General features: G+C 33.9%; 1 protein-coding gene across 1 annotated transcript; it reads left to right on the top strand.

Annotated features, from left to right (window-relative positions):
• Positions 1-323: 323 nt before the first annotated feature.
• Positions 324-1,367, top strand: LOC141541160 (trace amine-associated receptor 6-like). Its single transcript, XM_074265308.1, has one exon. It carries the CDS (start codon positions 324-326, stop codon positions 1,365-1,367), a length of 1,044 nt encoding a protein of 347 aa, XP_074121409.1.
• The last annotated feature ends 12,448 nt before the right edge of the window (positions 1,368-13,815 follow it).

The following is a 13,815-nucleotide window of genomic DNA, read 5'->3' as shown; positions in this document are numbered from 1 at the left end:
TAAGAGGTATAGACCTCTAGTTTAGTAAATCAAAAGGCAAGTTTCTCCAATACACCGGTCAAAACTAATTACTTGTTTGCTTTTTTCTAAATTATTAACGTTACTCTCTGAACTGTATCAACAACTTCTGGTTCTATAAGATAATTATGTCTTTAATAAGATAATTAAACTGGAAAAAGTTCCTACTACTTTGAAGGTAGAACTGGCATCTCCTGTGTGGACATCAGCTTAACAGAATATTTTCTTACAAAACCATAGATTTCAATAGTAAACTTTGTGTGATCAAAAGGGTCATAAACATTGCAAGGTTCAAAAGAAGAATCATGAGAAGCAGCAATAGTTCCCAGTCTGCACTTGAACAGTTCTGCTATGAGAATATCAATGGGTCCTGCATTCAGACTCCCTACTCCCTGGGATCCCGAGTCCTGATCTACCTGGCTTTTGGTTCGGGAATTTTGCTGGCTGTGTTGGGAAACCTTTTGGTCATGATTTCCATTCTTCACTTCAAGCAGCTGCACTCTCCAGCCAATTTTCTCATTGCCTCCTTGTCTTGTGCTGATTTTTTTGTGGGAGTCTTTGTAATGCCCTTCAGCATGGTGAGGTCAGTGGAGAGTTGCTGGTATTTTGGGGAGAGTTACTGTAAACTGCATAGCACTTTGGATGTGGCATTTTGTTATATTTCTGTTTTTCACTTGTGCTTCATCTCTATTGATAGATATATTGCTGTTACAGATCCTCTAGTCTATCCAACCAAGTTCACCAACTCTGTCTCTGGACTATGCATTGCTCTTTCTTGGACCATCACTATGTCTTACAGTGGTTCTGTTTTTTACACAGGTATCAATGATGATGGGCTGGAGGAATTAGTAAGTGCTCTTACCTGTGTGGGAGGCTGTCAGATTGCTGTGAATCAAAAATGGATCATAATAGATTTTCTGTTGTTTTTCATACCCAGTCTAGTTATGATTATTCTTTATTCTAAGATTTTTCTCATAGTTAAATTTCAGGCTAGGAAAATAGAAAACACAAGTAGCAAACGGGAATCTTCATCCTCAGATAGTTACAAAGCCAGAGTAGCTAAAAGAGAGAGAAAAGCAGCAAAAACACTAGGCATTGCTGTGATTGCTTTTCTAATTTCATGGTTACCCTACTCACTTGACTCATTAATTGATGCATTTCTTGGTTTCATTACCCCTACCTATGTCTATGAAATTTGCTGTTGGTTTACTTATTATAACTCATCTGTGAATCCCCTGATTTATGCTTTCTCTTACCCTTGGTTTCAGAAAGCTATAAAACTCATTATCACTGGCAAAATCTTACAGAATGACTCTTCTGTCATGAATTTGTTTTCTGAACAAGAATAAAGACTTGAATTTCTCCTGATATTTACAATTTTCTAAACTATTTTCTTTTATTAATTGAGAATTATTGTGATTAAGCTAAATTAGCAAACCTCTTAGAAAAGATGAAAAAGGAATCATTTTTTTTCCCTTTTGGCCAGGTCATAATGCTTTTCAGAATTTTGGAAGTTTATGTGCTTCTTATGGTATTAAAAAATTCCTGACAGATAATACAAAGATTAACATTATTCCCTTTGCTCTAAATAACTCCTTGACTTATTTATTGGCTCACTTATTTCTTTGATTCCACTACTCTTTTATTCTGATGTGTTTTTAAAATACGCTTCTTCTGTTTTTCATTTTTTTTCCTCCCCAATTTCCCAAGATCATGAGAAATGTCTCAACTCTCACAATTCTGCCCCTCCCTATTTGTTCAATTTTCATTTGTGTGCACTAGTTCCTACTTGTTCTTGACTGCCCACACAGCTGGTAGCCTCTGGAAAAAAGCCTGATTTTCTTTCTCTTCCTGCCTAGGGAAAAGCACAATTTGATATTTCCTTAATCAAGTAACACCCTGACCAGAGCAATTTTTTTATTGAGTACTAAATTATATTAAATTCTAGTGAGTGATATGTGAAGGATCATTTTCTAAAAATGGTTGTCTTACTGATACTATTTCTGCTCCCCAGCTGGTATAGCAATACCCTCCTCTTTTTCCTGGCTGACACAGGAGTTGAAAATTCCTTGATACCATGTTTTCCTTACACTCTGAAAACTGTGTGCTCTGCTGATGCTACATTGAACCATTTTAATCAACTCATTTACAAAATATCTTGGCTGACTATGTCTCTAGACTTTTTCCTTTTCATATGAAGAAACTAAACTGCAATTGATTATTGATGATTTTTTGTTTTTGTTTTGCTTAGAGGAGGTTAAACTATTAAAATGCTTTTCTTGATTTTGTTTTGGCAAAGTTTACAATTCAACAAATATTTTTATTGGACAAATATATAATACTGTAATTCAGCAACCTGAGTGACACACAAACATACAATAAATAATTCTTTCCCTACAATTAGAGGACATAGAATATGTACATGAGAAGAAATCATTTTTCAACTTTCCCTTCTTCAGAAGAAAATGCCATATGATTTTTTACTTAAGTACATATGTATGCCGTAGATTACAAGTTCCTCTCTGGCAATGACATTTTTAATTCCTTCCACAAAGGAAAAAAAAAATATATATATATATGTATATATATATATATTGTTTTATATTGTGTCATTGAGTTTACAAATATTAGAATATTATACTAAAACTTAACATGGAAGTACCCAAGCTTAGCACACTGTAAAAGTTCCTTCTTTAGGTGTTGGTTAGCAGGTAGAAAATTTCATGTTTGAGTAAATCTGAATGGGCTGTTGGCTCCCATAAATCCAGACTGGTGGGCCCCTTGTCCTGCTAGTTACTCTATGAATTCATTCAGTAATTCCTTAGCAAGAAGCCTATATACAAGTGATGCTGAACTTCAATAAAATTTTGTTATTAATGACATTACAACAGATTAGTTCACTTGTAAATTTAACAAAAATTTCTTTAAACCCTACTTATTTGATAGTCATTGTGTCAGAATCTGGAGATACAAAGATTACATAGTTGCTAGATAGAGAGATAGATGGATATTTACATACACAAGGTAGCTAGATGGTATAGGGGAGAGAGCACTGAAACTATAATCAGAGAATCAGAAATACAAGTTCAGAACCTCATTCAGATACTAGCTACTTGTGTGACCTTGGAAAAACACAACCCTTTTTGCCTCAGTTTCCTCACCTATAAAATGAACTCCTAGCAAAACCTCAATTGGGGTCATGAAGATGAATGACTGAACAACAATAACATAATCATATACACACATATTATATATACATACATATATATATATATGTATATATATACACATATATATATATATATATGATGTGTTTTATAATCTAACTGGAAGCTATATACACCAATAACTGAAATACAAAGAAAAATAAAATAAGTACAAACAAGGGAGTCAGGTTAAAAGCTCTAAGAATAGAAGCATCAATTTAGACTTAGAAGTCATGGCATCCAATGTTCTTATTTTGTGGAGGAACAAATTAAGGCCTTGAGAGGTTCAGTGATTGCCCAGTATCATCACACAGTTAGTAATGGTCTGAGACAGAATTAGGATTCATGTCTTCTTAAATTCAAATCTTATGCTCTATCCACTATATGGGGCTACCATTCTAGTTTGATGGAGGATAGGAGGTCATAGAGACTGCTCTCACTCAAGGAGGTAGGGAATTCAGAGTCTGAAATTACTTAAAGGATAAAATGGTGCTTGAGGAGGGTACTTCAATAAATTGAGAAGGGAGGAAAGTACATTCCAAGAAAAACTAGATAGGATGAGCAAAGACATGAAAACAGGAGAAGAGAGGATGAGACAAAAATTGTTCAGAAGCAGTGTGCTATAATGAAAAATAACCCTATATTGGGATTCTAAAGATAAAGATTCAAATTTTGCCTCTATCATAATCTCTGTGCCCCTGAATAAATCATAGATTTTCTATGTCTTATTTTCCTCAAGTATAAATTGATAAGACTTGTGGTAATATCTAGCCCTAAATGTCTGATCCTATGATTAAATATATTTAAATATACCTACAACACTTTCTGGGAAGCATCATAAGGATGGGAATGTTCACTGGTATCAGACTATTGAGGGTCTTCAATATCTAGCTCTGGAATTTGTATGGCAAGCTAGGAAGAGCCAGTTTAGGTATTTAAGTGAAATTACGCTACCATGAATATGATTACTTGATTACTTGAAACATTTCCTACATGATCTCCTAGTTTGAAACCATTCCCTACTCCAGTCTATCTTTTACATAACTTTAGTTTCTCTTAAAAATATTTCTGTCAGAGAACACTTCCACATTCAATATATCCCAATAGTTCCCTACTCTTGCTAAATACAAATATAACTTTTTGGGGCATGTAAAAGTCTTCAAAACTGGTTTCTGGGTTCAAGGAGCCAATGTTACAGTTTTAACTGTCTCCTTGTTTGTAACCCATTTTGGCTATTTGTAGGGTGTATTTCAAGTCTGACTCAGTAACCTCCATGTTCACCAAATAGTTATTGTTTGTGATAACTGTATCATAAGGGGTAAATATGAAAAAGACAGCATAAATATAAACCACTGTTCTAGTTGAATGCATTGATTGCCATGTATATAGTAGTCAGAAGATAATCTAACCAGCCTTTGGGTAGCAAGTATGATTTCATAGATTGCCTTCCCTGCTTTAGGAATAGACCAGAACCTACCCCCTAATTTGTGTGTTCTCTCTGTAAATCAAATTATTTCGTGACAGGTCAAATAAAAGTGAATTATTGTCTCAATAACAGTGAATTATAGCCAGAAGTATGAGATAAATAGATGATTAATCAGAGATAAGAAAAGAAAAGCCAGAAATCTTCCTTAAGAAACATAGATATCCAGCATTCTGCTGCCTAGGACAGAAGTACATCTCTTTTGATATAAAATTTTGTCACCATCCAAACTCTAAAGGAAAACCATAGCATTACACCATCTATTAGTCACTCCCACTAAGTCCTTGACTTGATCATCTATTTCCCATGACTGAATATACTTGTTAAAATCAGAGAGTTTAGTGCAGAAATGCAGTTTAGTTAATAGAGAATTGAGGGCAGGTAGAAAAGGTGAAATTAGAGAGGGAAGGTATGTTCATGAATATATTTAATAAGATATGAATCATAAGGAAATCATCTAATTATGAACTAAATCCTTGGTTTGATCATTTAATTCCCAATACTCGATATACTGATTTAAATCAAATTTTGAATATGGCCATGAGAATAAGGAACAATTATGTTTAAAGTCTTAAATAGGTTCCTTATTGACAATATCTTGGGGCAGAGCTAGAATGTTGTCCTTCAAGTCTTCCCAAGAGGGAAAGAGGTGAGTAGAGGTACAAAAGTGCATCTGAGACCAATTTTTTCTCAGATACAAATATTGTGACTGCTAATGGGCCTGAATATATATCTTTCATACTTATTGATGTGAAATTAATAAAAAGAGATATAGCTAAGCTAAGGCTTAGTAGATAAAGATTTTATAATCTTTAGAAGTGTTTTCTGAAGTAACAAGTAATTAATATATCAATTTAGTGTCTTGATTTTTTTACATGTTGCAGTGAATAATAAAAAAGTGAAATTGAATACTAAATATTCAGAAGGTATAGTGGACTATTAAGTTGCTTTTTTTACATTCAGGAAGACCTGAATTAAAATCCTGGCTAATTCACTTGTTAACTATTTAAGCAAGCCATTAAACCTTTAAAATTGAATCTAACCTGTAAAATAAGAAAATGAGGGGATTGGACTCAATATACATCTAAAGTCACACAAATCTCTAACTCATGATCTAAATCTATGACCATATAAATTTTCTGAAAAATTCTGAAAAATTGTATTTGATTTATCTAGTAGGCATTTGGAATGGAGATGCTTTGGAAGATTTTAGTTATTATTGTTTTGAGTTCTTGGAACCAAAAACACAATTAATTTATATAATTCTTTTTTGTATCTGATAATTTACAAGCAAAGACCATAACCATTCAAAAGCAAGTTCCTTTAAATCAGGGCCTATTTTTGCCTTTCTTTTATTTCCCTGCATCTAACGCAAAGCTTGACACAAAGTGAATGCTTAATAAATATTTCTTGATTTAATACTGGAAGCTTAACAGTGAAGGGAGAATGGTCTATTAAGATGATCTCTCCCATAACAAAAATGAATGATCCATTCTGCACAATTGATTTTTTCTTTGGACCCACAACATTGTTCAACATAAAATTCCTACATAATTAATCCTCCTTGCCTGGAGACACTACCTACTTTCATCTATCCTTCATGTTGATGAGGTAACATGATGAGGTAACAGGGAACCAAATAATTGAGGTAAATACTTAATGGTGAGGTATATACCTCAATGGGATTAGGATTAAGGCCTAGTGGCAGAATTGGGGTACAGGGAGTCACATGGAGCTCCCCTGCAAGCCCTTAGGATTCGGCTCAAGGATACAAAGTTAAATCAGGTCTAGTGGCGGCGAGAGTCTCCTGTAAATGAATTTACAGGCCCGAAAACCTAGATGGGTAAAAACAAGATTTATTGTAGGGTTTGGAAGCAAGGTTAAAGTCTGGTAAGTAAAAGGCATTAGATAGAGGAAGATATGCGCCAAAAGTGGCGGGACAGAGAGTCTCTGATGCAAAGCATCTTTTCTGGCATCTTTCAACTCTCTGACAAAGGACGACCCCACCTTTGCTGCCTTTATCTGCTTGAAGAAGCATATGGGCGGAGCTCAGGTTGATTTCTGGAAGGCCAGATTTTTGGCAGCTTTTCAGATAAGGAAGAAACTGTTTTGGGGAAATCTGAGCAGATAGTTGGGGGTTGGGTACAAGCCTAAACTGGCTCAGATATTGATCTCTTCCCTTGGGGTTTTGACCAGATCTTGTAAATCAAAGATCAGTCCCAAAGGTAGATCAGACAAGGAATCTTAAAGGGGCCTAGGCCGCATCAATGTAGCCTTTTTCTATCTAAGTATCACACTGGAACCTTACTTTCATGTTAAGGGGTCAATGTCAAGTAGAATACACACCAACACATTGTTTAGTGCAGAAATGCATTTTTCTCAATAGGAAATTAAGAGGGAATTAAGAGAAAGAGTGAGGTTATTAGAGGGAAGGTATATTCAGAAAATATGAATAAAAAACTTTAATGATGAAGTGTTTTTTTAATAAAAAGAAGTTTGAAAGAAACAAAAGAATAAGAATCTGTGTTTAAAATTAAAGGGAAAGGAAAAGAGAGGCAAAGGAATAGAAAAATATTTACTTTAGCACAGAGGAGTAGGGTTGAGTCTGTTTTGTATTCATTTTATAAAGAGGAGGCTGGAAGTAAAGATTTAAAAAAACCTCAAGAGTATTGGATGGAAAGCAATATTCAATTAATGATCATAAAATACAAATGGGATGTAACATAAAATAGAAGATGATAACAAAATGGATTAGAAAGTAGAATCCAACAAAATTGTTTAAAATAAACACAAGTGAAATATGTAGATTTGAACATAGATAAAATTAAATTATGGGAGCAAAATATCTTATGATTCAGCTGAAGTAAAAAATCATAGGTATAGCAATAATGTTCTTACATAAGGCAACAGTAAAAATTGGCTTGGTTAAAAGATAAAGAAACATCATTATGCTGAAAAGTACCTAAAACAATAAATTAATAACAATATTTAATAAAATGAATAGCAACTAAATATTTAAAAGAAATGCTGGATGAATTATAGGAAGAAATAGGCAGTAAAAATAATAGGCACCCCTTTTAGGCCTAGTCTTTTATAAGGAAAAAAATCCTCTAGAAAGGAGTTTAAGATTTAAAGAAAATTTTAGAAAAGTGAGAGCTCATGGACCTCTGATAAATATTGGATAGGAATAGAAAACATTTTAGCTATTTCTTTGCTAGTCATGACATATTTGCAAGAATTGACTTTGTGTTCAGGTCATAAATTTCACTAACATGCAGAAAGCCACATTCTCTAATTATCACAAAGCAATAAATGTGTTTAATTAAAACCTACTAAATAAATGAATAAAATTAATTGAAGGTTTAATAATTTAATCACAAGCTACTGATAGGTCATAGAAAGAAATTAGAAAAACTATACTGTAATTAACTATGTCAGCAATGAGACATTAACCCAAAATTTATATGATGCAGCCAAAGATGATCATCAGTATCAAAATGACATAGATAATTAATAAGAAATGAAAAAAAAGACTTAAAATATATTACCCTATGTTATGCTAATAAAAATGCTCACCTAAATTGTGTGAATATTTATAAAATGTCCAGATTAATAGAACAAGAAATAGAGAGCTCATTTCCAACAGAAATGAGATTGAACAAGCCAAAAATATCTACGCAAAGGAAATAGAAATCATTTATAAATTCATATGATTATATCAAACATTGAAAAATCAATTACTTCCAATGTATCTGATATGAAGGATGAATTTTAATAGAAAATCTTTCTGATAAGACTTTCCAAAAAGGAATTGATTGAAATATGTAAGAATGAGTCATTACCTAGGTGTTAATAGGTAAAGAATATGAGCAGATAATTCTTGAAAGAATATGTTCAAGATATCAATAGGTAAATTTAAAAAATGTTCTAAGTCACTAATGATTAAAGAAATGAAAATCAATGTACAAGGTTTCAACTCACATCTATCAGAAATTAAAAAAAAAACAAACAAAAGAAAATTACATATGTTGTGAAGTCTGTGGGAAATTAAGATGAAACTATTACTGATTCAAGCATTCTTAAAAGCAATATAGAACTGTGACTCCAAATTTGTGAAACTATGTGTACCCTATGACCTATCAATATCACTGATATTATAGGTCTAAAGAGAACAAAGAGGAAAAAGTCTCTCTCTCTGTCTCTCTCTGTCTCTCTCTCTCTCTCTATGGGTGTGTGTGTGGGTGTGTGGGTAGGTGTGGGTGCGCATGAACACACACACACACACACACACACTCACACACATACACACATATTGTAACACCAATGCATTATTGATGGAGTTGTGAACTGATCCAGTCATTCTGGAGAGAAATTTGTAACTATGCTCAAATGACTATTGCCTATGCACTATGCACATCTTCTGATCCAGCAATATTCTACATTGTATCATAAAGAGAACATCAAAAATGGCAAAGAATTTGCATGTACAAAAATGATTATCGCAGTCTCTTTGTAGTAAGAAAGAATTGAAAATTGAAGGAATGCCTATCAATTGGGGAATGGCTGCACAAATTGTGGTATATGAATACACTGTTATATTATTGAACTATAAAATATGATGAGTAGGGGGCAGCTAGGTGGTGCAGTAGATAGAGCACCAGCCCTGAATTCAGGAGGACCTGAGTTCAAATCTGGTCTCAGACACTTAACACTTTCTAGCTTTGAGATTCTGGGCAAATCCCTTAACCTCAATTACCTCAGGGAAAAAAAGATATGATGAGTAAGGTGATTTCAGAAAATCTTGAGATTTATTTGAACTGATGCTGAGTGAAATGAGCAGAACCAAGAGAAAATTGTACATTGTAACAGAAACATTGTTCGAATGATCCACTTTGATAAACTTTACTTTTCTCGTTAATACAATAATCTAAAACAATTCTAAAAGGCTTCTGATGGAAAATGCTATCTACATCCAGAGAAAGAATTATGGAAGGTGAATGCAGATTAAAGCATACTATTTTCACTTTTTTTTGTTCTGATTCTTTACACAACATGACTAATGTGGAAATGTTTTTAAAAAAAGAAAAAAATAACTACCCTTATTTTGAATTACCTATTTCTGTCAAAAGTACTATTAGACAGGTTTACAAAATTGAAATCATCCCTAACTCCTCACTCTACCTCACTTTACAATGAGGTAGATATCTTGTATCCATGGAACTCAACATTTCTTTTCAATAAGGAAGCCCCCATTGTGTGTAAGCTCTCTTCATTACTAACCTGAACTATTGTCTTCAAATTGGAGACTCTCCCTCACATTTCTTCTATTTCAAATTCATTCTCCATAGCACTGAAAACTGGCAGTACCACTGCCATGGTGGCATTCCTAAAGAAATGACATCACTTTATTTCTCAATAACTTTCACTCATTCCCCAGTTATCTCTGGGATTAGATACAAATTCCTCTGTTTAGTATTGAAAGCTCTTCATATGTTGACTTCATTCCGCTTTTGCAGGCATACCATCATGTTCTTTAGTATCAACCAAGCTGTCTGGTAGAAAAACAGACTTGGAGAGATAAAGATCCCAATTTCAAAACTACAACAGACACTTAATAGCTGTGTGACCCTGGGAAATTGCTTGAAAAACTTTAAAACACTATGTAAGTGCTAGATATTGTTATTTGTCTTATGAAGCACAATATCTTGTTTATATACAAGCTTTCTTCCAAGTCATCTCTGCTTCAGGGGAGGCATAGCCCCATTTATCAGCAGACAGAATCTTAATCCTACCAAATTTATTGCCCTAACTAAAAATTCCTAATGAAAGTAGAGGTACAATAACAACAACAACAATAATATTAAAATACTAGCATTTATAAAGTGAATTCTAAATAGTATTTAACCTCACAACAACATAAGGAGACAGATGTTATTATTAGGTCCATTTTACAGATGAGGAAACTGAGCCAGGGAATGGTTAAATGACATGCCTGGAGTCACACAGCTAATAAGTGGCAGCATTTGAACACAGGTGTTTCTGAGTCCAGGTCCAGTTATTCTTCAATTACATCACTTAACTTCTGTCTTACCTTTGGAAGGTAGGAGCTAAAGGCCTACCTTGGATCCCAAAAATGGGAGGCTTGACCAGGCACATGTGACCTGATTTGATTGGAAGAAGTAGCTTCAGTCAATAAATCAGTCAGTCAATAAGCTTTTATATATAAATTATTATTATTTATTATATTATATAGTACTTACTTTAGAGAGGCTTTCTGAAGCATTTACTCATGATTTTATTTCTGAATTTTTCCCTTCCAGCTAGCTTCCACAATTGTTCCAATAGAGTTAGGAGTCAGGAAGAAGTGGCTCTTTCCCTTGAGAAAAGTGACAGCTGTCAGTTATGATATTTCCAATGGTGGTAGGGAGGTTTCACTAAAAGTCTAGCAACTCCAGGAACCTGGATAAAGCTCTAAAGGGCCATTGCTTCAATGTCAGCATTTGAAGTAAAAATAGGCTGAAAGTACAAGTTTATGCCCCCATTGGCTATTAGAAGAATAAAGAAAAATGACCTAGAACTATAAATACTATATGATCAGAGACATTATTCCCTTTCCAATCAGCTTGGGTTAGACAATCTAGATGTATCCACCATGGCATTGTCTTGAGACATTGATATTTCCCCTCTTTTGTATCTGAGAAAGGTCTATGATACTTAGAAACTGCTCATGTTTTTTTTTAAGCTTTTTGTTTACAAAGCATATGGATGGGTAGTTTTTCTAACATTGTCCCTTGCAAAACCTTTTGTTTCAAATTTTCCCCTCCTTCCCCTTATCCTCTGCCCTAGCTGGCAGGTAGTCTAATAATGTTAAATATGTTGAAATACATGTTAAATCCAATATATATGTGTGTGTATACATATATATATGTATATACATATATATATATATATATATTCAGTTTTCTTGTTGCACAAGAGATCAAGAAGGAAGAAAAAGAAAAACTGAGAAAGAAAACAAAATGCAAGGAAATAACAACAGAGAGAGTGAGAATGCTATGTTGTGTTCCACACTCTATTTCCATGTTTCTCTCTGGGTGTAGATGGCTTCATCACTGCACAAGTGGAACTGATTTGAATCCTTTCAATGTTGAATAGAGCCATGTCCATCAGAACTGATAGTTGTATAGTCTTGTAGTTTCTGTTTATAATGACTGCCTGGTTCTATTCATTTCACTCAGCATCAGTTCATCTAAGTCTCTCCAATTTTCTCTGAAATCATCCTCTTGGTCATTTCTTACAGAACAATAGTATTCCATAGCATTCATATACGATAATTTATTCAGCCATTCTCCAATTGATGGGCATCCACTCAGTTTCCAGTTTTTTTCCACTACAAAGACAGCTGCCACAAACATTTTTGCACATACATGTCCCTTTCCATCCTTTAAGATCTCTTTCGGATATACTCCCAGTAGTAACACTACTGGATCAAAGGGTATGCACAGTTTGATACCTTTTTGAGCATAGTTCCAAACTGCTCTCCAGAATGGTTGGATCCATTCACGAAACTGCTCATTTTAACAGGGCTTTTTTATTCAGCAGTTTCAGTTATAACTGACTTTTCTTGACCCCTTTTGGAATTTTCTTAACAGAGATATTAGTGGTTTGCATTTGTTTTTCCAGATTATTTTACTGGTGAGGAACTGAGGTGAACAGGGTTAAATGACTTGCCCAGGGTCACACAGCTACAAAGTATCTGAGGTCAGATTTGAACTCAAGAAAATGAGTCTTCCTAATTCCAGATCACCTTTCTATCCATTACACACCTATCTACATAGGGGCTGTCTTCCTATTCCTTATGTGTATTTTGTAGCAAGTTACTGTATACTTAGAACAGGACCATCTCCTTATTTAAAATTAATGTGGAGAGAAGCAACATGGTATAGTGGATTGAGGCTTGATTTTGGAGTCAAGAATCTTGATTTGGGGTCTTGGGATCTTTTCCCACTTTTGATACTTAATGCATTTGTGATCAAGGGCCAGTCACATATACTTACAGTGCCCACAGCCAACTCTCAAGGATTATAAGAGATAAACAAGTCATCAACTGTCAGATGGAGTTTCCACACCTTCCATTCCTCACAGCAAAAAAATGACAGATAAATCCAGTCCAGGGATGTTTGAGGTGTTCCAGGAAGACTAGAACCTCTAGTAGGTTGGTTTGTTTTATCTTTTTAAGTACTCCTAGTGCACTTTTGATTTCCAGCTCCCACCCAAGTCTCATCTGTAGCTCTCAGAAGCTATAGCATGAATAACAATTAAATCTGGCTAAGATTATCTTGGAATAGAAGCTAATCAAGTTGAGAATAAGAGACAGTACTTAAATCCAACAGTGAGTGAGGGTTATGTCTCGCTCAAACATGTGAGGAGCTTTTTTCTAGCATCTTGTTCTGCTATTTCCTACACAATGCAGACACATTTTATACACACACACACACACACACACACACACACACACACACACATACATACATACAGAGATATGGTTGTATATGTTATATTTACATATAAATATATATATAATATATAATATACATTGTATATAATTATGTATGTATGATATCCCAAAATTCTTATTGTAGTCTTAAGCTCATAAAGCTTAAAACTGCATTAATAGTTTTGTGTCACCATAAATATGAAGGAACAGCACTAAATTTAGAAGGAAGATTTGCTTTGTAATTAAAACCTGAGTTCTAATACATACTGGTTTGTGAGATAGTCTTTTAGTCTCTCAGTACCTTTCCCAAACTTTCATCCATAACACTGTAAATTATACAAAAGTTGTTGATTTGTTTTGCAGAAAGATGTGTGCATAGTGGAAGTTTCTCACATTGATGTAGTCAATATCCTAAAAAAACATTGTAAATTTAAGCTTTGAAATTTTAGCTAAAACATTGTAAATTTAAGCTTTGAAATTTTAGCTACATATAAAAATATACACCACACATATAGCTACTGATGTGTATATAAATATGTATATACTAGCATCTCATGTGTGTATAATCATGTATACAAATATAGATGTGTTTGTCTATAAAATATACATAT

The sequence above is a fragment of the Sminthopsis crassicaudata genome, chromosome 4 (assembly GCF_048593235.1).
Source record: "Sminthopsis crassicaudata isolate SCR6 chromosome 4, ASM4859323v1, whole genome shotgun sequence".
NCBI lineage: Eukaryota > Metazoa > Chordata > Mammalia > Dasyuromorphia > Dasyuridae > Sminthopsis > Sminthopsis crassicaudata.
Note: the sequence above shows the minus strand (reverse complement) of the source record. Positions and strands in the feature narration are given on the sequence as shown.

Excerpts from the sequence above, each read along its gene's own strand:
- LOC141541160 (XM_074265308.1), top strand. The coding sequence starts at position 324 with ATGAGAAGCAGCAATAGTTCCCAGTCTGCACTTGAACAGTTCTGCTAT.